Source organism: Gallinula chloropus, assembly GCF_964237585.1.
Source record: "Gallinula chloropus genome assembly, chromosome: 1".
In the NCBI taxonomy this organism is placed as follows: Eukaryota; Metazoa; Chordata; class Aves; order Gruiformes; family Rallidae; genus Gallinula; species Gallinula chloropus.
Window position 1 is genome coordinate 97,455,886 of NC_140085.1, and position 26,283 is coordinate 97,482,168.

Below are 26,283 nucleotides of genomic sequence, written 5' to 3' on the forward strand. Positions count from 1 at the left end.
ACTTGAATCTCACAGTAGAATATTTTGGCAATTTTGTTCTTCTGCTTGAAAAATCTACACATTTTTTTCAATACAAAAACCTTAATGTAAGAATGTAGCATCAGCGCTGTTCTTGGCAGTTTTAAATGCCGTGCCTGGCCTGGATGTGACACCATCACTGCCTTTTAGCGTGATCACGGGAGAAAAGGGAAACTCCGGCGTCATGTCTGCACTTGTGTTTGTACACAAGGGGAAGGAAGATCCCACCTAATGGTTTCTGAACTCAGAGATGACTTTTAACAGTTTCACAGAGGAGCAGGGATCTCCAAAGGTTTAAAGTCCCTACAGAGTGTGCAAAAATAAGCAATAGGAGGAGAGGAAGGTGAGGCAGAGATGGGATTAATGCTCCCAGTGAAGAAGGGACTTCTTTGCACTCGCTTTTTATTAGACATCAGTGTCCATGTTGGAGAGCAGGCATGAGAGGCGGATTTGCAGGGAATGAGGCTTCATGGGTTCTGTTGCTGGTGGCATGGCTTGTTTACCTCGCTTTATTGTGATTGCCTGGCAACTGAGGAAGGGAAAGAGGTAAAAAAAGATTATTAGCCAGTTGGTATTCTGTCAGTGAAATGCTGAAAAGTTGCATGCTTTGACTATCTGAAATGTGAGATTCCTATCATAAAGGTCTTTTTGTTTGGAAAGGGAATTGTCTGAATGAACAGCAGAAGGCAGGAAGTGTGCATGCACAGGGATGCATACTTTTCTGTCAGTGTTCAGCAATGCATAATAAAGATTAATTTTTTTTTCCTGGCTGAAAAACTGTACTGAATACTACAAGCCAGGAGATAAGGGCAAGGTTGGTTTTCAGTATTGGAACAAAAAGTGTTTTTCAGGTAGAATTTGAATGGTGTTTTTGTAGAGGCTTATGTGAACACCTCACAGATAGTGAAAAGCAATTGCATTGGCAAAAAAAGACCACTAAAATTAATTTAGAAATAAGCAATGATTTGACTGTTCTGTTCAGCAAGAGTTGGAAATCCTGGCACATGAAGATATCTTTGATGTTTCAAAGTCGTTTCACTTGGGTACTACTTTTCTTCTGTTTTCTCAGCACTAGTCCCAGTCTGTGCACAGTGATTATGTGGTTTAAGGTGTGTTCCACTGAAATACTAATTTATGTTAAAAGACAGTTGGACATCACCTGAAAATGATGCTTATATTAAATGCATCGTCATATCGAATTTCTGAATGGAAAATAAAATTGTAAATAAATGTTATTAGTCTGCTGCCTGAGATTGCCAGTGGATTCTTGAAGAGTTAGTTAGCTGCCTGTGTTCCATAGGGACCTTGAAAAATTATCAAACTCCATTTTTAGTATGACTTTCATAGTTTAAGGATTTTACAGCATGTGACATGGAAAGATAAAATGTAGTTTATTGGAATTATGCAATTGCATATCTGCTGTATTGTAAATCACAAACTAGCCTTCAATTTCATAATACATAAGTTTAAGATTTTGCATACAGAGGTTAAAAAGCCAAAAAAACCTGAAGTATGACATAGGATGGATGAAAGAATTGAGGAGATCACTCGTGACCTATTTTCTCACTTTGAGAGGGAAGTTTTTCATGAGACTGCTCATGGCATCCTAGGAAATGGCCTACATTTGTTTCTGTATGTATCCTTTCATAAAGAAAATGTAAGAACAAAACCAAAGCCACAAGTCCAGTGTGCTCTGATAGATCTGTTCTGGAAAAGAAAATCCTTTTTGTCCCAACTTTGTCAGTCAATATGACCAGAGCATATGAGCTAGTCCCTCTCACTGGGGATCTCAGAGATTTTTCTGTACCACTGAAAGGACTTGCATGTTTCCTGCTGTTAACAGTATCCAAAGAAGATTTTTAAAAAGTGAAAAGCAAACAAAAGGACACTTCCCAAAAGCCAAACTGCATGCTGGGGAAGGTGTGGTACTGGGTCAGCACCCAGAGTCTCATATCACAGCCTCAGATTTCAAGCTCTCACATTTTACTGTCATAAAATCCCTCAAGCAATTTTATAAATCTCTTTCATAAAAACATTTGCATTTATCATCCCTATTGGACTGCTTGGACTGCTTAGGACCCAGCTGTCTATTTCTAGTCCAGCCATGGCCAGGACTGATAAATAACCATTAGTTTTGTAGCCACACAGTACTGAAAGGAAAAAAAAATGCCTGTTGGGACACCTTTGAGGTGTGAGGCCCCATGGACCAGAGTTACACGAATACTTGCCTTTAATTGGGTTGAGAACTAGGTCTGAGCCCCACCAGAGTCTGATTTACATGGTATGAGTACAGATCTTTCATACAGTCATTCTGCCAGCATCTCAGCAGATTTTCCTTAAGTTGTCAGGCTAATCTTCCCCAGCACCCTTCCTTCTCCATGTTACCTGGTGTCGATTCCTTCTTTCCTGGTTCAGGTCACCTTCTCTAGGTCGCTACTAACTCCTGGGTAAGCACCTGTGCCCAAATTCTCTGCGGCATGTCTCTGCTGTCACTGCTGTGTGGTTTGTCTGCCTTGTCATGATGACAGCCTCTCCTTCATCTTTCTTCCTATTCATCTGATACGTTCTGGTTTATCTTTTCCATCTACCTGGAGGATGAAAATGTAAACTGTTCTTATTTTCTCTTGGCAAAGCCTCAACAAGGTGAGGTTTCCTATGGGGAAAATGCAGTATCCTCAGGGATAGATTGATCTTTTTTTGAGTTCCAGGTGGGTTTCCATGGTAACTAAGTTTGGGTGGCCAGACTTCATTGCTAGATGCCTTTTAGCCCCTTGCATCTGTGCTCCTGCAGAGGTACTAGTGACTGCACAATACATGCTGTTCAGGAGAGTTGATTCAATAGAAATTAGCCACCCAGCCCAAGCTAGTTTTCCATGGGATGGGAATAGTTCTGGGAGGAGGTAAAGCTGAGACTGCAGCAGACTGGACTTGGTGCATATGGTGAAAAAAGGAGTGTCCCTTTCTCCTGTCTGGCTCCTGTATATAGAATAGATACCTGCCTTGCACCTGGAGTTTTCTTTTAGTGTGTCTCATAGCTCTGCTCCATTATCCTCTTTGCATTTCATTGTCTCATTTCCATTTTGGCTAGATCCCTCTTGGTGAATTTTCAGTATTCTATTGCTTGCTCTATAGCTATGTGCCTTTGGACCTGTTCAAGCCCTAGCCATCCAGGTTCCTGCATACCCAGAATGTTGTTTGTTTCTTTCTTTACCCTGATACAAACGCTCATTTTAATTACAAAATAGTAATTCTGGACCATTCTTTTAGCTGATTTACCCCTCACCTCCTGGCAGATCAGAGTTCTTCGCATGTGTTTAAAATACTTTATAATTCTTTTTTCTCAATTCTGTGCATCTCTCTTGTTCCCCACAGTAAGGGCACATTTTCTATAGCTTTTGTTTTAAGGAACATCTATGTCTTCTATTACGAGTAATATGTCAGGTTTTCTATACTCTGCTTTTTCTATAAGATTTGAAAATAAACTTTATCCCATTCTTATTCCTGTTTCTATATTTCTTCCTTTACTTTTTGATTCCTACCTTGTTCTGTAAGCTGTGTGGGAATGTAGGTCAGAATGGTGCCTGTACAAACTGAAACTGCAGCCAACACTGTGATACTGAATAGGCTCCGTGGTGACGCCAGGCAGGAGGTTTGCTTCCTATTGCCACTTAGCCTCTTAATTGCCAGTGTATTTTTGTGACAATACGTCTCTGAAGCAAAAGTATATGTTCTCAACTACTAAAGGTTTTCCTGCTTATTGATTTTTGTCCTCTGTGTAATGATAGTAGCTTTTTAGGGCTGGAAAGAAATGTTATGAGAAGCATAGGCTTGTTTGGGCACCATCTAATACCTTGTTCTAAAAGAGCTCAAGTGCAGCAGAAGAGGGGGAGGTGGCTTTACACGAGTGATACTGGGAAAACAGCAAGAGATCCTAACACGGCACATCTTTTCATTAAAGAGTATATGTATAGATAGTCTCCCCTTGGTCTGAAGTGTGCATGAATCTAGTATTTTTCAGCAGCAAAACAATATGAAACTTCATGGTTATGTGTGTTCAGAATAGATTTTGGGCTGAGAAGTCCTTAGAAATGATGCCTCAAAATACCTATATTCAGGATGCCCCATGAATGTAATGTATAAGGATTTATAGTGAAAGACTGCTTGCCCTCATCTGAGCCCCTGAAATGGACACAGAATCAATTGACAATAAATATTAATTAAGGAAACATTCAATATTTTATTAAACAACACACATTTTAAGTTTTTCCTCTCCTGAATTCCATCCCTTAATACCTTGTCTTCTCTCTCTCCCCTCTCTTTCTTTTTAAAAGGAATTAATTTTGTAACTGTTGTAACTTTACAGAGCGAGTTTAACACATGAATTAGAAACATAGGAATAAAAACTAAACCAACTACAAATACAGGTGTTGAAGAAACTTCATTTAAAACTCATGGGTCACAGAGGGGAAATTGCCTTGATCTTTTTGATTTGTTTAGGATTAAGATCTCTTGGGGATGGCAGTTTACTTGGAAAAGATACAATGTATGAGCAATGCCAATGTACTGCTTGTTTTTTAGTTTGATCATAATTATTGAAGTCTCAAATCTACTTGAATCTGGTACATGTTTGGATTTGGACACTTCCTGTAGTTTCAGTGACTTCTTTCAGTGTGATTCTTTCTAAAGGGAGAGTTGCAATCTCTGTAATTTTATAATAGTTAGAAGTATTTGGTCAAGTTAGCACCTGGTGGGGACTGATACTTCCATTCAGCAGTGCTTCAGCATTTTAAATGATAGATTTGAAATGTTGTTTATGCTAACATGGGCTACATTTGTTCCAAGGAATTTGGCTTTCACTGCAAATTAATGAAGTTACATTGCAGCTTCTAGGTGAAGAAAGTACTGCTGGGCTACCTTTATTGTGCAAGACGTACATCTGCATTCAACTGTGTAAGCATGTTGGATAAGAAACTTCTGAAAAAAAATAATATGAGACTTGTTCACAAAAATAACATCTGCTGTGGAGATGTTTTAAATTCTGCAAGTTCTTGGTTTTTTTTCTGTCTCCCACTGGACATGTAAAAAATGTTGAACTGATTAGCAATTATATGGAAGAGATAATAAGTAGATCGCTTACGAATCAGGGTGAGCTGCTTTAAATGTCCATAAAATTATAAAGTTATCTAGTTTCACCCAGTTGTTGTAACTGGATTTTTGTTTGTCCAGGTAAGACCTATAGTTAAAGAGGTACATCCAGCTTCATGGGAGGCAACTATAGCATCTGGATGGCTTTTTGCAACAGGATTAGATTATTGGCACAGGAGTTGACTGTAGATGTACAAGGACATCTGTCAGAGGAGGGCCCTCCACTCAATTTTGGGAACTTGGCAGATGATGGGAGCCAGGGTCCAGCTGCTGCTTAGGCAGGTGGGAGCTGGCCCTTGTATGATGGGCTGCCACGTGGTGCCCAGCTCTCAAGTGCCCATGAGCAGCTCAGAAGGTCCTTGTACCGCTTGGTCTCTTTGGCAGTGTGGCATGCTGGGGCTTGCTGCTGCGCTTCGGCTGCTGTATACACATCCAAGACTATGTTTTTAACTTGGTTGAACTAGTCAGGAAGAGATAAAACTTGTGTATAGTCACATCTGTAAAGTGAACTAAAATAAACTTTGTTTCAATTAAAGGAAAAGTATTTATATGGCTTTTTATCTACTGATTTTAATAACACAATTTAAAATCACATCTTCGGTGGTGTGTGGACAATTTCATTGTGCAGACCAGCTCTTAGTCCTATCAAAACTTCCTTAAGTCAGGGCGTCGGGACTGAGAACTCTCAGATGTTACTCTGATGTGGCCATGCTATTTTCCCTCTCTTCTTTCTTGGTGTGTGCATGTGTGTGTGATGCACGTATTGTAAACCCAGGAAACTGTGAAGACAGTTAACAGTTCTGCACCTCAGTTTCGCTGTCGGTGTAGTGGGAATAGTATTTTCCTCTCCCCCTGTTTGCTCTCCAGTGCACTAAGGCCCTTTGGTAAAAGGTGCTTATGTACGGCAAGTAATTGTTAGACTTGGGATCTTAAATATAGCATTGATGTGACTTGATTTTTGAGGGAAGATATTTTTTTTCTAGAAGATGTTCTTCCCTCAAGAGTGGCAGTGACTTCCCAGGACAGAATTCTCTCTACTTTGCATCTACAGCCTCTGCAGCATGCGGCAGCCCTGTTGGAAGCATTGCTGCTCCCAGGCTGCACCATGTCTGTTGGTGTGGGGCAGCACCTGTGGTTTTTGCAGAGGCTGTGTCCATGGGTGATAGCAAAGCAAGGACTTCTGTAGCTGCTCTGTTCGCTCCACTCATATGCACTTCATTGCCACAATAGGAGTTTACGGTTTTTGTTTGTGTAGTTAAATTTGAAGCATTGAGCAGAAGATGCGAAGCCTGGGGAGGGTGTTTTACCAGTGTCTATAAATGCCTGATGTCAAAGTGTGGAGAATAAGGAGCCAGACTTCTCTCTCACGCTCAGAGAAAGGCTGAGAGTGAATGGATGCCATCAGAAGTACAGGAAACAGAAGGACCTAGCTTTCTACTCTAATTACAATCAAACACTGGCACAGGCTGCCCAGAGAGGCTGTGAAGTCTCTGTCCTTTCAGATATTCACAAGCCTGACTGGACAGGATCCTGAGCAAGCTGCTTTGGCCCACCTTGCATGAGCAGGGGCCTGGGCTAGAAGATCCTGAAGCATTTCTTTCAACTTCAGTGGTGGGTGTGTTTCCATAACACGTATTGTATGTTGTAATGAGTTTTAATTCTAATGCTCTAGTGATAAAGTTCTACGTTTTGTATTAAGACTTGGAACATAGGGCTGCTGCAGTTTTTGTGAGGATAAAAGCTGAAGAATGATGACCATAAAAATAAATAAATAAATTGATCTTAGTCATCCATTCAGGGGAGAAGCAAAGAAAGATGCATCTTAAGTAAATCAGTTGAGTGTGGTGAATTACTAAATGTAAATATTTACTTTAAGTGCCCCTGTAGGATTTTGTCCCATGGTTGGTAAACATTCCTCCCTGCTAAACGTGGCTTTAGAAATCTGCTAGGACTGGTACATGAGCAATTCACATATAGAAATTGCATTCCTTCCCTGCCTGGGTCAAGTAAGTGTGTTGGCTGATGAGTGATGTAATAACAATTGATAACTATGTATTCTTCAAAATAAATTTTAGTGTCATAGCCTTTATAGAAGGTCACAGAAGAATTAAGTAACCAAGATACTGTAAGTTGGCAGTAATTTTTAATAACTCTGAAAACTGGGCTAAGTTTGACTGTTTGTACAGAGGACATGTATTCCAAGCAAAACCAGTTGTCATGCTTTGAACAAGTTGAAAGCTGTAACTTTTTTTACGAGTACGTGGAATTTCAGTGGGAGCTATTGACCCTTGTTTGTCAGGTTTTAAATCTTGTTTAATCTTTGAAATACAACGTGATTCTAACAGGGGAAATGTGGTGGTGTCCTAGCGAACCTCTTCTGTTCGAGGTGAGTGTGGTTGTAGTAAAGACGTGTTGGGATTAGGATTGAAAGGGCAGCGCTGCATACAATTCAAGAAGTCACAGGTTTATAGTGATGCCAAACAGCTGCAGCATCTCTTTCTCACCCCCTTGAAATAAGCTGGTAAAAACTGATTTCTTAACGGTGGAGTCTGTATTCATTTGAGATATTAATGCTTTTAATAGGAAAAAAGTATGTGCAAGTTCGACCGGACTTTGTCTACTTTATAGTGATGTCCAAGCAAAGTGATTTTCTCTTTCTCACAGCTTTTGTCTCTAAATGTGATTTCTGTTGGTATCATCATCAATCTTACAATATATCCTTTTCTCTTTTTTCTTTTTTTTTCTTTTTTCCCCAGTGGGAAGAGATTAGTGGTGTTGATGAGCATTACACTCCAATCAGAACATACCAAGTGTGCAATGTTATGGATCACAGTCAAAACAATTGGCTGCGAACAAACTGGATTCCACGCAATTCAGCTCAGAAGATTTATGTGGAGCTCAAGTTTACCTTGAGGGACTGTAATAGCATCCCTCTAGTTCTGGGCACTTGCAAAGAGACCTTCAATCTGTATTATATGGAGTCAGATGATGACCAGTCGGTAAAGTTCAGAGAGCATCAGTTTACTAAGATCGACACCATTGCCGCTGATGAGAGCTTCACCCAAATGGATCTTGGGGACCGAATTCTCAAACTGAATACAGAAGTCCGTGAGGTGGGGCCTGTCAGCAGGAAAGGCTTTTACTTGGCTTTTCAAGATGTAGGTGCGTGCGTTGCCTTAGTCTCGGTGCGAGTGTACTTCAAAAAGTGCCCTTTCACTGTCAAGAACCTCGCCATGTTTCCAGATACGGTACCCATGGACTCCCAGTCGCTGGTGGAGGTACGGGGTTCTTGTGTCAATCATTCCAAGGAGGAAGAGCCACCCAAGATGTATTGCAGTACAGAAGGAGAATGGCTAGTGCCCATAGGGAAGTGCTTGTGTAATGCTGGCTATGAAGAAAGAGGCTTTGCGTGCCAAGGTAACAATGCCCTCCATGTTCATAGTTCAATTATTAACAGGGGCTTCGCTTTATGTCCCAACTCTGTGTATTGGGTCATGTTGATTCTCTTGAAATTCTTGAGAGAAATAAATTAAATTCATAAAGTTGCCATGAAAATGGGTTTTATTTAGTCTGTGTAAATAATGGAATTTGCTAAAAATATTTGATAAGGGTCAACAATTGATTTTTAGTTAATACAGTATGTAGCAAATTTAGCCTTCTTACCTTTCTTGGACTTCCTTTCAGTAGGTTTATAGCTTTCTCAAATGCACTGTTTGTGTCAAAATATTTGATTTGGTTTGGCTTTTTTTTTTAAAAAAACTCTGTGGCTTGATGTATATTGTTGCTACTGAGCTGTGTTGATTAATCGGGGTTTGTCAAAAGAAACAGGTACCGTTGTTCCAGGTAGCATAGTTGCTAAATGCAGATGCATTTAGAAAATTAATATTTGAATTTCAAAATTACATTTTGATGAATAGTTATGTATTTAACCCGAAACTTTCTCCAAACTTTTGGTTTCTGCAAACTGCGGTTATGTGAATGCTCCCAAGAACAAGACTGCACCAGGGATTTTGAGTTTTTTCAGAAATGATCTTTTAAAAGTTAGAGAAATGTGAATTTTATTTACCTAATTTTAGTAGCAACCAAAGCGATGGTGGTCTATGTTTTGCTTTTTATAAAAGTGTGTTTTGAAGTTTTGTGCTAATTGAATCTTAAACCTCTTTTCACAGAGTGCCTTAAAGGGTGCTGGCTGTGGCAAAGGGCCTTCTATTAAATAAATAAGTAAAAGTTGAACAGCAATATCTAAAAATACCATATAATAGCTGAGCTATTTACTATGGAGTGATGTATGTGTACATGTGTGTATGCATGTATCCCTAAGAACAGAAATTTGAAGTTTTCTGAACCTGGTTGAGAGAGCGCCTGTTCCTTTTTCATAGGTCTTCCAGTTTTTATGTCAAGTAAGTCCTGGGGAGCTGAAGCCAGGTAGTTGTGAAAAGTGTTGCTGTAATTAGGGTAATTTTTTCTCAGAAAATGCCAAGGAGGTATGGGAAGAGAGCGATAAGAGTATGTTTCATTTGGTTTTGCTTTTAACTAGACTTGAAATTAGTTTTACCCTCAAAATTAATAAATCGGAGAGATGATTTTTTAGGGTATGCTTTTCTGCAGTTAGATCCCAATATTAAGGAAAACAAGTGTCGTTGTTTCACCCCGGCTGAGAGCCGAGATCCATGCAGCTGCCTGCTCCTTAAAGGTAAAGAGCAGGGGAAGAGGGTGTGTGTGTGTGTGTGAGAGGCAAGGGAAGGGAAAAGGAAGGGGCAAATAACCCCAAAACCAAGAAACTAAGAGGCCCGTGGGTTGGGATAAGGATAGTTTACTAAGATAACAGAAAGATACAATATAACAATGCTAACAGGACTTTAGAGCAAAAATATATGAAGCTGTTGATACACAATGCAGTTTCTCACCGAACCCACAACTCAGGCCGTGCCACCCAGAGCCGTCCCAGAACCCGACCGTCCCCCAAGAACCACGCATCCCGGAGCCACCCCAGGCCTTCCTCCCGTCAGCCCCCCAATATCCTGGGCAGGACGTAACTGGCATGGAATACTCTCTTTGGCCAGTTGGGTCACCTGTCCTGGCTTTGCCCCTCCTTTCTCATGAACAGAGCTGAGAAAGTCCTTGACTGTCTGACAGCAACTAGCAACATCAGGGTGTTATCAGCACTACTCCCATTTTAACTCTCAAACACAGCATTCCATCCGCGGCTACAAATGAAGTTAACTCCATCCTGACCAAAACCAGGACAACAAGATAAACTCTTCTGTTAAGAGCTGCATCCAGGAAAGGATAAATGATTATTCAGAAATGCTTTATCTAGGGCATCCTATATAGCTACACATAAAAAATTATTAGCAATACTCTTTTAACCACTGTATATAGACTTGCCTACCATAGAGCCTGTGACCCTGTAAATGATAGAAAGCTGTGGGTTTGGAATTTTGGTTACACATGAACACAAAAAGAAGATAGCTTCCGAAGTGTCCAACTACAAGTGAGCAAAAGTTGAGTTAGATAAAGAGTTCAGTTTTGACCTCAGGCTCAAGGCTTCTCATGCACCTTTCCTTTTCTTTTTTCTTCTCCATTCCTCTCGCTCCTTCTTTCAGGATGTTGGGGTTTAAGGGGTATTTTTGGGTCTCTTCCTACATTCAGACTGTTTCTGAATTTGTTTGTTTCCATAATGCTGTTTTTGGAAACAATGTCATTTTTGCATTGATTAAAATGCAAGACACTAATAGTATATGATCAGCCTATTTAAATGTCATTTAGAACAACTTTTCTTGATATTTGGAAAGTAAGTCACAGTCATGCTCCCAAATAACAGAAATTGTACTGTTTCCCATAGCAGCTTTTCTTTCACTGCATAGCCAGGAAAAGGTGGCATAAGGCTCAAGCATTTTTTTTTTTATTATTATTGGTGTACATGTAAATACAAAAACATATTTGTTTTGATAAAGTATTTTCATCTAAGGTCTGAAAAGCCAATATTGGACTATTGGCTGTACTCAGCATATTGGTTCTTGTTGGGGAGATGATTGTTCTCTTCTGGGTCCTGCCAACCGATAAGCATTTTACGCATACAGAAGTTACAGTATCTATCTGTCAGTCACTTAAACAGTTGGGACCAATTTTGCTCTGACTGTCCTTTTTCTTCCTGTTGCGTATGTGTGGAGATACGATTTTGCAAAAGCAAACTGTGTAACTCACCTTGAGGAATTATGGTCTTTGTGGTATACTTCAGGTTAACAGTTCAAGATTTAATACCCCCTTTAGCAAGGAGTTTCTCCCTTGTACAGTATTTTGGAGAGATTAGACTTGTGTAAGGTAAGGTAAGACGTGTTGGGGAGCATGTTGGGAAAGCCACTCTTCTATGCCTTTTTTTCTCCCCTACATTAATACGTATGTTAAGCATATTTGCTGTAAGTCAGCCACTGTAGACTAGGCTGTTGTTACAGCTCTGTTAGTGCTTGCATTGTAGTGATCCTGTCTGTTTAAACTTACTGTAAGATTTCTTGGCTGAATAGGACTTCTTCCATGCAATGGCTTTTCTCAGTTATGTCTTCCTGCTGTTTTGGCCAAACGACATCTTTATATCATCTTCTCTCTTGGAATTAGTATGTTTTAATTTCTTTTAATTGTGGGGGTGGGAACCCAAGCAGTTGACTGGAACTGCACACTAAAGCTAATGTCTCCATCCTATCCCTTAGTCAACAAGGATAACTCATCTTTTCCATTCATTCCCCGTCAAACAGCCGTAGCAGGTCAGATCAGAGGGTTGCCTGCCTTAGTATTCTGTCTCTGGTCGTGGCTAATGGCAGGTTCCTAAGGGGAAGTGTAAGAAACTGCATTCGGTGCTGCTTTCCTGGCTACGCCTTTCAGCTTCTGCCAATCTACTGTTGACTTCCTAAGTCTTGTGATGCATCTTCTAAAACAGGCTATGGGTAGTAGGAATCGGTGACCTGTCACCTGTTAATTCATCTAATTTCTGACTCATATTTTTAGTCTCTGTAAGTTTTTATGGCGATGAATGCCATACCTCGTCTAGTGTGGAAGACCTCTTCTTGCTGTGTTTGTCTTCTGTTTTAAGTCAGTTGGATAAGATTTTCCATCGCCTTGTATAATGAGAAGATAAATGGTCCCTTCTGTGTTAACAATTTTCAAGGTTTTTCACGTCTAGTATCTTATCTCTAATATCTGTTTTCCCAACTCTCCCTCTCTACTAGTGCCTTCTTATTTGGAGGACAGGCTTATTGATCCATACCTCAACCCATCCTTTTTGACTGTCTCTGCGCATATTCAAAGTAAACAATGTGATTTTTGTAAAAAGGGCAGTGAGGCTCGTGTGTGCTATTTAAATCACAAGAACACCAGGAGATTATACAGTGGCACAGTGTTTGGAAAAGCCCAGAGATCAATAAAAGAAAAGGAGCATTCACATCACCTTCCCAGTGAGTGATTCGTATGTGGTGAAGCTAGGCTCAGTTTTATTTTGAATGCTACAGAGAGGAAATGGATCTCATGATGTGAAGGTTGGTTACTTGGGGTAACAGCATCAAAACAAATGGGAAAATATAGGGTATATGTTAGAAAAAAATGTCTCTAGTTCTGTAATGATTTAAAAGTATTCTCAGAAAGATAATGGAAGCCTCATTTCAGGAGCTGTTTTTTTTTTTTTTTAAACACAGTAACCAGATGATAAAGGAAATCCTGCATTGGCAGGCTTGGACTAATAAATCTCTTCCATCCTCAATCTGTCTATTCTGTTGTTGGTTTATTTCACGCACTTCAGTAAGACTTAGCTGGACATGGAGAACAATATTTTTCATGAATATATACTTAAATAGCAGACATGCACTGGGCAATGGCTTGTCCATGTGGGAGTATGAGTGAGCTTGAATGTTCTTTTGAATGCTTCCAAAGGGTGACCCACTAAACAAAACCCCAACCTTTGTTGCTCCAGCTATTAAATGGGAAATTACATTAGTGGGCCTGAACAGACCGACCTGAAAAGCACAGAATTACATTTTTCTGCATGCTATTGTTGCAAGCTACAGTTCTAAATTTTAGTTGCTGGAATTACATAAGCCTGAATTGTAAATTCCCAATGTAATACTCTGTAATAAAAATTGTAAGTTTTAACCACAAGCGACTGACACATTTTCTATAACGAAGCGGTAAGAAAAAAAAGAGAACAGTCCTTCCTTATGTATATAATTTTTACCTGTTAGTCAGGTGCATTGAATGGGAGAAAAGGGAGCAAGGGATAAAAGAGTGAAAGGTGAAGTTCACCCGCTGTGCCTGGTTATTGCAAAACTGACTTACCAAAATTTCCCCTACCGCTAAATTATTTGGTGCTTCAGGTTGTATCACGAGCGTATCCTAAATCATATTTCACTCTCTGAGTTTATGGAGTTATGAAAAGAATGCCATCTGTGGCTGCTAAATCTGAACCATCGCATACATCGCTTAATTCTTTCAGGGGGGATGAATGCTGTACTCAAGATAAAAAAAAAAAAAAGTAAAATATCATTAATACTAAGGATGAAGAACGTTTCTCTAGGTTTCTTTTTTTCCCCCGAGCTTTAAATAACCCCTTCGTCTCTGCATAAGTAAACACACTTTTTACTTGCTTATATCAGCAGATAAAAGATAACTTGGCGTATGGGGAGAAAAAGGTACTGTGAGGAACTACTCAGCTTTGTGCAAGTGGAAAGAGGTGGAAAGCACATGTGCTTGCTGCAACTGCGAAGCTGATAACATTTTCCCTTGGAAGTAGCGGAGGGGCTCGCGTGTGTTGCTTACACTACAGGAGTGTATGGCTTCATCTTGGGCTCTGCATAGGAACAGTTACATTTCATACAATGCAGGAGCTGTTCGTATGAAGGACATGTGAACCAATACAAAGATGGAACTATTAGGAGGTCTTCCTCTTGCACGAAACCTGAAAAAGCTCGAGATTCACAGTTTTTAAACCAGTGGTGTATGTTTTTTTTCCCCTTTTGGCCAGAAGTATTGTTTTGATTTTTAAAAAGCAAGAGAGATGCTTTTTGAAAGGGACTCTTAATCTTTCAAGCTAGTAAACTAAAATGACAGCAGCTATAAATTATGGATCACTTTATTTGTAAAATATTCATTGTTTTTATCCACTTTATATTCTATAAGTACATAAACAGAGCACGCAATGAAGGATTTACCTTCCTTAGAATTTATTTAACTCTTGCAAAAATTATGTCAGTGGCATACAGATGACTTTTTCACAGGGGAAGTATTATGTTTCTCTGAATACTTCGGAGAGATCACAACCAACTTTTTATGTAACATTTTCTGACTGTTACAAATTTGGAAAATATTATCCAATTTTTACGTTAAGAGGTAGATTTAAAATACAAGTGTCTAAAGTAAAATTTATTGGACGTATTCTTATGGTTTGTGAGAAGATTTGTCACCCATCCTAAAAAAAGTTTAAAAATAAATGTTCTGAAATTTATTCTTTTTAATTTGACAGCATATGGATTCTCAGATTAGAAAAGTGATTGTTCGATTCTCTGTGGTTATTTGAGAAGAATCCTCACTAAATATCTTGGAGACTGTGATAGAAATATTTAACCAAAACATGCATGTAAATAATTCTATTCATATATTTAATGTTCAATGATTAGGAACCTAATGTTCATGTACTAATAATTCTCTGCAAGTTCAGTACTACAGGATCAACATATGACATGATTAGGAAATTCTGAATTGAATTTTTATATTTTAAAAAATATTAAAAAAAAGAAAGGTTCACTCAAAAAATGAAATATTTTCAAAAGTGTTAATGACTCAAAAAGTGCAACTCGGTGCAGTTGCGCCGTGTGTGTGTTCAGTGCAGATCTCTTGCTGAAGCTAGTTCTGTCTATGTCGCCTTGTGCATATTTTGGCAACTTCTTCCTTGTCCCCCTTAACTGGTCTTCAAGCAATAAAAAGATGCCCCTCCCCTTCCAAACTCCAACATCCATCCCCCAGCCCCCCCTTCCCTCTACCCTCTGCCTGAAGTACTGGAGAATTTGGGTTATTGATCGATACTCCCCACGATTTAATAAGTATGTGTGAGACATTCAGTTCCTTTATTTCAACACAGAAAATTTTGCCTTAGTTCTCTGACACTTCAAGACTATTGCAGTTGATGTTTTATTTTTTTTTTTTTTTGGTACAGGATTTTGCTGCAGATATCTTACGGATGCCTATCATGGGAAATCCTAAGGGATCTTGCTGGCATTTCCTTAACCTTTTCGTTTTAATGGCTCCGCTGCTTTGCAGGCTATCACAAGATTAAAACCTAAATTAGTAGTGCCATCCTGAACGTGTTTTGCTTGTGCCGTCTTCGGCGACTTTCCGTATCAGCTTAGCTCGGGGCCGCACAAAGATTGCATTGTCAGTGTGAACTCATTGGACACATGCTTTTTCCATCGGTTTCCCTGCCACTTGCGCCTGTGTGCAGAGCTGTTTGACAATCCCTTATTAGTTCCAGAGTGGAACTTGTAAAGGCTAACAGGGGTTTGCATTACGACTGACAGCTGGTACTGGGCTTTAATAGAGAACAATTGTAGTGAGCGCTGGAAGTTTTGATAACATTCAACAGAAATGCTCTTAAAAGTAAGAACCGTCTTGAAAGATGAGTACAAGGCAGCAACAAGACTCTTCTACGTGTCTGCTGCTCTGCAGCGTGAAGCACAAGATGTTGTTAAGGCGTGCTGTCGGCAGACATCTAAATAACCAGTAATTGATTTCAGACCTTATTAAAACACTCAGGGTGCAGAAGGATGGGAGTTGACTGCCGCTTTGGGTTGTGTGCTGAACAACAAGGGCTGCATTTGCAACATCTTGTTTTCTTTGCATATGAACCTGCGGCTTCATTCTTGATAGCACAGCACGACTGTCGTAACTTGCACTTCTCTTGGCCTTTGTAGGGGGAGAAGACGGGAAGTTCGCTGCCTGGAATTTGTTCGTGGCTTCAACTTTTAAGTACCTGCCTGCCTCGGGTACCCTGACAACTGGTGTATCTATTGCACTAAGGCAGAAATAGACCTAAACGATGACAAATCCTTCCTAGGTCAAGGAGGCAAACTATTTCACTGTCACGAATCTGTGGGTTCAGTGGTTGTCTACTGTAAGGTTAAAATTTGATGTGATAATTTGGAACAGCTGCTCTTTGACAGAAAGATTCACTTTCAACAGGGGAAGAAAAAGCCATATGGTAAAAGTTGACGCTGTGCCAAGCCTGACTAGCTGCAGAAGTTATACAGGACAGTTCTCTTCAGCAACGTGGTTGAAGGAACACATTTCTCCTTGCTGTTGGTATTTCCAGTCTGTATGGGTTTTTTTAGTCAGACCTTGTCCCGAGACACTTCTTTTGTAGTTATTTTTTAGTAACGTTTTTTAAAATCATTGTTAACAAGGGTGATTAAGTGAGAGAAAAGGGTTGTGAGCTTTAAAAATACAGTTTGTTCGTAACCCTGTCCAGGCCTCATTTTGTGCTGTAAAAGCATATCAAAGTTTCAGAGAACGACTGCTTCAGAATTTCCCACCAAAATGTCATGATTGTTAGAGGGGGGTCCTAATACCTGAGGTCATATGCTTTTAGCAGGCTGTTTAAGAATTCACTTAAACTGCGTTGCCTTTATAGGCATACTAAAATTCTAGTAAATTGAGTGAGTGAATAGCATGAAACCTAATGAAAAACCTTACTGTGCTCAGCCTAAGCAGTATTGGTCAGTTTACACGTAGGAGTAAGGTGGCCATTGGGAGCTGAAAATCCTAAGAAAAATTCATATGCCCTCCAATTTGGAGGAGCCGTTTTTCACCACAATTAGTTCTAGGTTAAATATATATATATGTGTGTGTGTGTATATATATATATATATATAAATTGTCTTCTCTTTAATTTGGTAGAGATTTTTAATGGAAGGAAAGTAACAGAGAAAAATTGCCCAGAAGTACCCAGCTCTTAGCTCTAAGAAATGCCTCTATACAAGTGACCAGAAACCCTTCACCAAGAGCGTACTTACCCCTAAGAATACACACCTTCCCTTACCCCCACCCCCGCCATATAATGAGAATGGGGCCCAAGATTGTTGTTTAAGGAAGAAAAAATATTCTTTCATTCTCATAGGGGAAAAAAGAGAAAGTCTCTAAAGTGATTACTGTAAAGCAGTAAAATAAATTAAAATGGTGATCTGTTACCAAGATGAAGTAAGAAAAGACATATAAAGTTTGGCAAACATATTAAAGAGAAATTTTAAATATTTTCTTTGATGTTTTTCAAACTTATACAGAGATCCTTCGTACAGAACTTGACCTAACCTGAACAGTCTCTTAATCTCTGTGAGATGTAGTTCTAAGATTTTGGTATAGAATTGTTTCATTCATATACATAGTCTGTGGGATTATTTCAATTTCATGTTAATAGTGGGAGGGTGTATGGTACAATAAATAAGAATTGCCTCTTCACTGTCATAATGAATGGCATGATGTATTCATCATTGTTCAAAGAAATACAAGCAAGTTGTTCATTAGTATGCACTTCCAGTTTAACAGGGGCACCTCCAGCTACTGCAATGTGCTGCTTTAGATGACAAAACAACCTGAATTCTCTGAAGGTCTAACAGGGGTTTTGTGGGGTTGGGTGTTTTTCCACATTTCGGTAACACAATCCTAATACTGAGATGACAGGTATCGGCAGTTATTTTAACAAGCTGCTCTTCAGATCTGTTCTAGGAATTTCCAGGTTTTGCTCCCAAAAGAAAGATATGAAAAACTAAAGCAGGCCTGAGGGATTGTGCCTTGACATCAAGGTGTACTAACCATGAGTGTGAGATCACTGTTCTAGCTGTAAAATTGGTTTTCATCCTGGAAAAAAAAAGTTTGTTAGGAAGTAGGGAATGTTAACAAAAGTTGTTCAGAACCACAGCTAATGACCCTTCTGTTTCATAAATTAATAGATTATTCATTAAGCTGAAATTTCTATGTAGGGTATAGTGGTTTTGACTTCTTTGCCTAAGAAGGGATGTCCAGAACTTTCACCTCAAGGCCATATGAATAGGTATTTTTTTAACACAGGGGATGGAATTAGAATGGTATACAATTCTACTTGTACATGACACTTAATAACCAGCGATGGTCTTGTTTCTAATATAGTGTGATGGGATGAACTGGCAGTGAAAAACTGATAGTAAAAGGGAAGTCACCTTCTCTATCTCTTCTCTACCTGCACTAACCCCAGCACATGGTGGAAGAAAACAAGCTAAAGACCTTTTTTTTTAAAAAAAAATAAAATTTCAGAACAGGAAAGAGAACAGGAGGAGAGAGAAGAACGGAGGAAAAATATTACCATGGTAAGTAAAACATACTTATGTAGTTGAAACCTAAATGCTGCAGTTAGTGTTCTTTAAAAAAAAAAAAATTAAAAAATTAAAAATTAAGAGCCTCTCATGAGAAAGGGAAGGATATTGACTTGAGTTCATGAGGAGTATGATTTAATGGTGTCTGTAAAGGAAAATGATTATCTCTGTGCAAGTTTGCTCTGTGCCTAACTGCTGCAAAGTTATTCAAGTTTCAGGGGAAAAAAATAATCTGGTGACTGAAGTCTGTGTTTGGGTGTCTGGTTGGTCTTGAATGGAATTGGTCTGCAAGTGATGATAATAAAATTATAATAATGAGCGTGTTACACTGAGAGATTTAAAGCTGCTCTGAACTACAGTAAATGGGGACACATCCCCTGTGTTTCAGTGAGTGCTGTCTAAATGAAGTTGCAGTATAGAAAAGATTCATTGTGTTGTCAGGAGCATTCCCCTCAGAGGAAGGCAGTGTGTAAATGGTCTTTCTGATTCTCCTCTGCCTGGTATTTTAAGAACGCTTCCTGGACGTTTTTTAACACTGCTGAATTTTGGAGAGCTCTGAGTGTGCACCTAGCAGTGCCTCAGAAATTACGGAAAAAAAACTCAAGGGGGCTGCAGCTTGTCCTGACATCAGTGAACTGGGTTTTTTTTTCCCCCTTGGTAGGAAAGGGGAAGGGAGCCTTCTGTCCAGGGCATGTGGTCCTGCCCTGCAGAGTATTTACCAGAGGGACGTGAGGGAAAGCGCTTGCCGATGCGTATGTGTATATATATATATATGTGTATATGACTCGGGTGCAGTTTATCATCTGCATCCTTTATGAGCAGCTGCCTTGTGCCGTGTTTGTAGCCAAACAGCTGCCATGGGCTGGGAGGAGGAGGTCTTTGTGGAGCGGGGCTGTGGCAGGGGGCACCCTGAGTCCTCTGGGTCTCTGCCCTCTCCTGCCACTTGCTTGCAGCAGTGATGAGAAGGGTATCAGGTGATGAAGCCCTGGGAGGGCTGGAGGAAGAGGATAGCAGAGTTTTTTGGGCTGAGTAGGAGTTAATCCTTGCTGGCCCCCATGCTGCAGCCATGCTGCTGATCTGTTCTAATCCACAGCAAATCTGAAATGTGGTTGTCATATGGATCATGTTAGTTTTTGCTCAATCAGATTTCTAGTTTTACCTCTGATTCACATCAGCAGTGTGATAACAACTTAACCTTTTAATTCTTAATCTCTTCCCTGAACAAGTAGACCCTGCTCTTCCCCCCAGAAGTTAAATATTATTCTTCTAATTGATAAACACACAACCCCAAATCCTACGTTAAGAGCAGGTGTTCAGACACAAGTCTGTTTAATATAGAGCCTATTTAAACATGGATTAAAGGCTTCTTTGGAATGGAGTACATTGTTTTTCTGTACAAAAATTGCTTCCCAGCGCCAGTGTACTTAAATTACTGCCTTAAGACCCAGGCATGCCATCTATCCCAAGTTCTCTTATAATTAGGGATTGTCTTATAACCTGCCAGTTATCCATGTGTTGGGAAGCTTCCTTGTCTATTTTGCAATTATAGCAAGCAAAGCTGTTACCTCAGACTTGGGTGTCAGCATCAGATGCTCAGATGTGCATCCATAGATGGCACATCCACTAGGTTGAAACAATCATCCCATCTGCAGGTGTTTTCTTCTTTTATTTTTGTAAGGCAGGAAATATTCTAATATGTTATAGATAATATTTGTGTGTGTATATATATATACACACACGCCCCATGTGTGTGGTGGTGTAAGTAGTTTGTACTGGAGAAAGAAGTCCCAGGTTATAATTCTAAAAAGATAAGAGAATAAACATCATACTGACTTGATGGGTTTTTTTTTTTTCATAGATTATTGTCTAGTAGTAGTCGATATAATTTTCATACCACGATTGAAAATTTTCCCTATTTAGAAGGAGTGGTTTTCCACTGTAGCATAGTCATTTGAGTTCTGAGTTATTGTGCATGTTTTGTTTTCCCCTGGAGCACTGGGCTGGCCACAGCTAGCGGTCAGATGTAACTCAAGGGTACTGATGCTCCTCCAAGTTGACTTGTCTTAGGCACCTGGGATGCCAGGTTCTTTTCCTGCCTTCTATGTTAATCCTTTTGCTGAGTTTGAGGTTTGAAGGTAGGAAGGGAATTTTTCCCTGGATTGGCTTGGTCAAATCTATCAGATTCCCACCCCCTCTGCCCAAACACATGCGAACACGAGTTTATGCATTCACTGTGCTGTGGGAGGCATCTGCTTTTGTAAGATCTGAAAAGAAATTCCTTGCTGTTGCTGTGAGGTAGAACTTTGGAAATGCTCTTGACATTTTAGAGATGATATGTTTTGATACGGTTGTGGCTTTTGGTCTTTTATTACGGATTGTAATCTGATTTGGGGCATTGCAACTTGTTTCGTGCTTGATGATGTGTTTTGTTGACTATCTATGGACTGTTTCCAGGAGTTAAAAATCTGGCGTTATCCAAGGCTTGATTGAAAAACGAACCAAAGAGTAAATACAATGTTGCATACTGGCTCTGCAACCAATTTAGAAACACTCTTTTTGGGTAGGAGTCATGTCCTGCAGTAATAAGAGGACTTTCTAGTTGTGGAAAAAAAACCCTAACACACCAAACCAGGAAAACCCTGAAACCAACCTAACAAAAAAACCCCAAAACCAGAAAATGTGTTGTTCGTTCCTTTCTGTAGTAATTATGAAGAAATCTGGAGTCAGGCGAAGTTGACTGTTACATACTGGCGACTCTTGGATGCAAGCAGAATCACTCACACCGGATCCCATTAGAAGTTTTCTTTATGCTAAATTGGAAACATGAAGAGGTGTGACGATGGCAATTTTTTATAGAGATTGGGTCTGTGTGTGTCTGTGTTAGTTGATGAAGAAAACTACTGATAGAGGTAAAAAACCTCTTTAGAGTTCCGTTGGAGAGTCATCAATAGCATGCTTGCTTGGCTTTCATAACTTACAATGAAATGTATCCTAAAAAGTAAAGGCTTGTTCATTCTGGAGGAGTTCAACTGAAGAGAAACTGGTAAAAATGGCCAGTGACTCTGTGGCTACTTTTCCCTGAGGAGCGGGGACGTGTGCGGAGAAGGTGGGAGGCATTGTGGTGCACACAGCATGCCTCACCTTCTGCATCAGCAGTTATCCATGACATCAAAGCATTCATTTTTCCTTTGTTGTTGTTGACATAACTTTTTGCTTCACCTTCTCATGCTGTGATGGACCTGCAGACCTTTGCACAGGCTACTTTTTTATCCTTGTCTACTTGTGTTCCTGTTTTGGAAAGAGAGAGTGGGTGGGTAGAGAAAGCCAGCTTTCCCATCTCAAAGAGCTGGCAGGCTGTTTGACTGAGGATTGATGCTCATTGCTGGCTCTCAGTAGGAGACGGTGGAACCCGTGACAGAGACGGATGATGGCACGCAGGAGCCTGTCAGCTGAAAACGGCAGTGGCCTGAATGGGGAGGAATGCTTTCCTCATCAGCAAAGCTTTCTTTCACCCTCTGTAAAGGTGGGATGTGGGGGAATGGTTGCCTGGTGGAGTATTTTTTTTCTCTTGCCTTTGCGTTTTACATGCCAAGTCTGTAACTTCATACAGGGGCTGCTTGTGCTGTCTCTGAAATCAGTTGCAAAGTTCCTGTTGATTTGATGGGAACAAGCCAAGCATTTCAAACAATAAAAAATTCTTGGACAGATGAGAACATGTGGCGCTTTGATAAAATCCCACTCCTCTTAAATAGCAATGTAGTGCTCTACGGTTAGGGAAAACAGTTCAGTAAATCGGTGAATACCTTTCTTTTTGTATTTGTCAAATACCATACAAATCAGATAATGAAATTTGTGAAATTGGGAATGAATTGTTTAGTCAGTTTACCTGGTGAAGATCATTACCCCTGCCAGTCGTTCAAAACCACTTCACATTCATATTGGTGTCCCTGCCTGTGGCAGGGGGGTTGGAGCTCTATGATCCTTGGGGTCCCTTCCAACCCAGACCATTCTATGATTCTATGATTCTGTCATAATTTAAAATGCAGGATGGTTGGTGTGCCAGTGGTGTTCTGTTAGATTCCAGTTGGCTAGCCTCTGTGACTAACATCAACGAGAATTTACAGGCACTTCGGTGAAGTATGTAGCAGTTGTGTGCTACTAATCTGAGTGCATGCTATCCAGTTAGGAAAGAAAAGCATTGGCCATGTGATTTTATTAATAGAGGGAGCCCAACTTTCAAATGATCAATAAACAAATGCATAGCTAAAAAGATTTATTTTTATAAGTATTCAATCTAAAAATAGTCTTAAAAAAAAAAGGCAGCAGCTGAGCTTCAGCAGCAAAAATATTTGCAGTAATTGTGTATTGTGGATGTAATTTGGTCCAGCTGAAACTTTAGGTTAGAATGTGGATAATGGTGTACACACTGGTGTTTTTACAACTCTTTATTCAGGGTCCAGCTCTGTTAGTTTTTGGTATACTGGGTAATTGTAGGAAACTTAATGGCATGTTTGTACATTGAGGCTTTTAAAATACAAATATTTCTTTTTACAAATTACAGAAAACATCACCAGTTGCCCACTGATGTATGTCGTATTACAGAAGAGTCATGATAACCTTTGTTTTCATTGGTTTGATTTTGTATTTTACAGACCCCTCCTGCCTGATCACAGTTTCATTATAGCTGTGTGTGACAAATGCTTGGACAAGCCTTGTATTGAAATGGTTTGCAATGGTCATGCTCCTTCCCTGTAATTTAGAAATTTGCATAAATTACTACATTGATGGGAATGAACTTCCAGCATGCCTGATGGATTTGGGTCAGGCCTTGTGGTTCAAATAAGTCCTTGCAATGCGTTAAAAAACCGGCCTTTCCTCCCTCCTTTGTCTTGATACCTGTTTTCTTCTCTGTCATACCTATACTTACATCTCTGTACAGATACTCACAAACGCATAGATACATCCATCCTGGAAAGAGAAGGGCTGAAAGCCTGGCCTTCATTCGCTTTGTATGTCTTGAGAGAGTAATTTATAAAATACAGGGCAGGGAGATTTATTTGAAAACATATGGAAACCATGGGGGTGAAGCCTGAGGGGGGCTGCTTGTCCCAGCATGGGGTGCTCCATCTTAACCTGAACAGAAGCTGCTGGATCAGTCTGGATGTGACCCCATGCTGGGGCTGCTGGCCTGTATGAGCTAGGCCTAGGGCGACCTGGGCAGGGGATTTATCTGGCTCCCAGGCCATGGCTGCCACGTAGTGTGTTGCCCCATCGGTAACTGCAGGTAACAAAACATGCACTAGAGGAATTTTGCCTCGTGCAAAGTATTTTAAAAAGCAACTGGTGAATGTTACGCATTTCTTCTGAAAACACAAATGCAAAAAGGTTTTATGTGATCTTTTAATTGAATCGAAGAAGAGAAGAAAAGCTTCATTGGAAATAATAGCTTGCTGTCTACTTTAAAATTCTGAAATGCAAGTGATTTCCCTCAGATGCCAGTTGCTGGTCGATGTATTGAGCTGAGGTGCTCTCCCTGCACTGTTGTGGGGGCTCTGAGATGGCAGAAGGCTTGTCGCTGCCCCACCACCCCCCTGGGGAGAGGCTGGTTGATGGAACCTGCGGCGAGGTGAGCCTGGACCATGTAATTCCCCTGGGCTGCTGATTGCATGGGTGAAAGGGACTGCTTTCCCTATCACAGTGTTGCAGTGCACGCAAGTTTTATACAGGATTTCATGCCTTTTTTGGAAGGGGGGAAAACCAAAGGGTCTTTCTAGTACTCTGTATGCATATAGCCATTGTGGGTCAGCATGCAGCTGATGGCAATGGCTCCAGCAGGTTCTGGGTGCCCCGCTCCTGTGCTGCGCTGGGTGCTGCTCCTGCTCCGCACTTGAATTCTCACCTCTGCCTTGGGGTGGATCTTCTGGACTGTCCTCTGTGACTTGCTCTCATAACCTGCTTTTTATTTGCTTCCTGCCTTCTTTGTTGTGTTTATAGCCAGTTTCTTTTTATTTAGCCCCTTTCTTTATTGTCCAGTGGTTATATAGCTCATCCATACTGCATGGCTTTTATTGACCATTCACAGAATCACTGGGTTGGAAAAGTCCTTTAAGATCATTGAGTCCAACTGTACCTGTCCTTTACTAAACCATATCTCTAAGTACCTCATCTACCTGTACCATTAATGCAACTTTGTCTTAACACCTGGATTCAGATAATGCTCAGGCATTGGCTTAGTGAGCATCTCATCCTCTTCACTTATGAAAATCATTGCTTCTAGAATTTCTGGTAAATATTACCCCAGGGGCTTTTTTTTAAGGAAGATGACTCTTCAAGCTGAATGCTAATTTTTACTCTTTGACCTTCTCCCCACATGCTTCTCCCCACTTGTTTTTAAAAGATCACTGTTGTGCAGCTTCTGTCAGTGTTCAAAGAGCGAGTCCTTCCTCGTATAGAAACAGTCCTAGCTGTTTTTCAGACCTGAATGCAGTTTGCCTGCTTTGGGGTTTGGGGGTGCATGCTAGAGAAGTCACTTACCAGAAGCAGGAGCTCTGCTGGGATGCGGTGCCCAACTGCGCTGTCTTGTGTTGGGCTTGCCTCAGTCCTAAGCACGCTGGAACTCCGTGTTGGGGAGAGGGTTGAGGATTGTGATGGTACCAGTGTGACCCACCAGAAGGGGCAGGCAGCAGTCGTGCCATACAGGTGCTGCTAAATCAAACCCATCTGTAACTCAAAGGACATGAGGTACATGGCTGCTCAATGAGGACCCCAAAAGGGTCATGAGAACCTACATCACTGTACGGGCTCAATTCACCTATATGCTAATTTTCTTCATTCAGTACTGAAGGTGGTCTAAACCACAACTTGATGTTATGAAAGAGCTTTAGCTCTGTTAAATGAGAGTTTTCCTGCTTCCCCTTCATCTCATTGAATAGTACCTCATTCATATTTCATTGTGCTGATGATTATGTTTGCAGAGAAGTCTCTTTGTTTAATGATCAATCAGGGATTTAAATTCATTAATCTAAAAGCACTCCGCAGCACAATAAAATATCATCTACAGTTTACAAATAGAGTATTAAAATAGGTAAAGATGCAGTTGCTTGGCCACGTAAATCTGTCGCCTGGTGAGAAACAGAACCCAGCTTTCTTGAGTCTCATCTCTCTGCTTGCTTCATGAACCGTGGCCACCTCATCACTGTTTGAGAATGATAAATGCCTCCCATTTATAAGCGCATATGCATGTTCTGGTAATACAGTAAACAATGAAGCCTTTCAGTATCAAGTGAAAGTATTTGCAAGAGGCCAAGCCTGTGGTCCTTATGCAGACAAAGCTCTCGTGGGCTTGATTTGGAATTTTGCTTTGAATGATTACTAGACCGAGCTCATAATGTGTGTTTAAACCTCCCCAGGGGAGGAAAATGTCTAGCATGAAACAAATCAGAAGTGAGATTTTTAACTTTTTTTTCTTTTCCTGTGGAACGAAAGAGAATAAATGCTGTATGGCTCAGGATGAGATAGTACAGGAAAGCCCCTCACAACAGAAGCGCGCTGACACTTGCTGTTCCTCAAATGGCTTAATAAATTTATCTTTTGGAGTTCATCTGCCCAGTGACTTATTGAAGACCCGTTGCTTTTATTTGCTCAGTAAATTCTCTGTGAACGTAAAGTGTGTTGTTCCGAATTAATACTATATAAAATAAGATAAAAGTTTAGCTGAAGGATCTTGCATGTGATGTTTTGG

At 40.3% G+C, this 26,283-nt stretch overlaps 1 protein-coding gene across 1 annotated transcript in view; it reads left to right on the forward strand.

Annotated features, from left to right (window-relative positions):
* Nucleotides 1–26,283, forward strand: part of EPHA3 (EPH receptor A3) — a gene marked incomplete at both ends in the record, with an annotated part of 228,015 nt that overhangs the window by 67,694 nt on the left and 134,038 nt on the right. Inside the window, one exon of the mRNA XM_084272151.1 lies at nucleotides 7,920–8,580. Within this exon, the coding sequence (XP_084128277.1) occupies nucleotides 7,920–8,580 (661 nt within the window). The remainder of the gene's footprint in view (nucleotides 1–7,919; nucleotides 8,581–26,283) is intronic.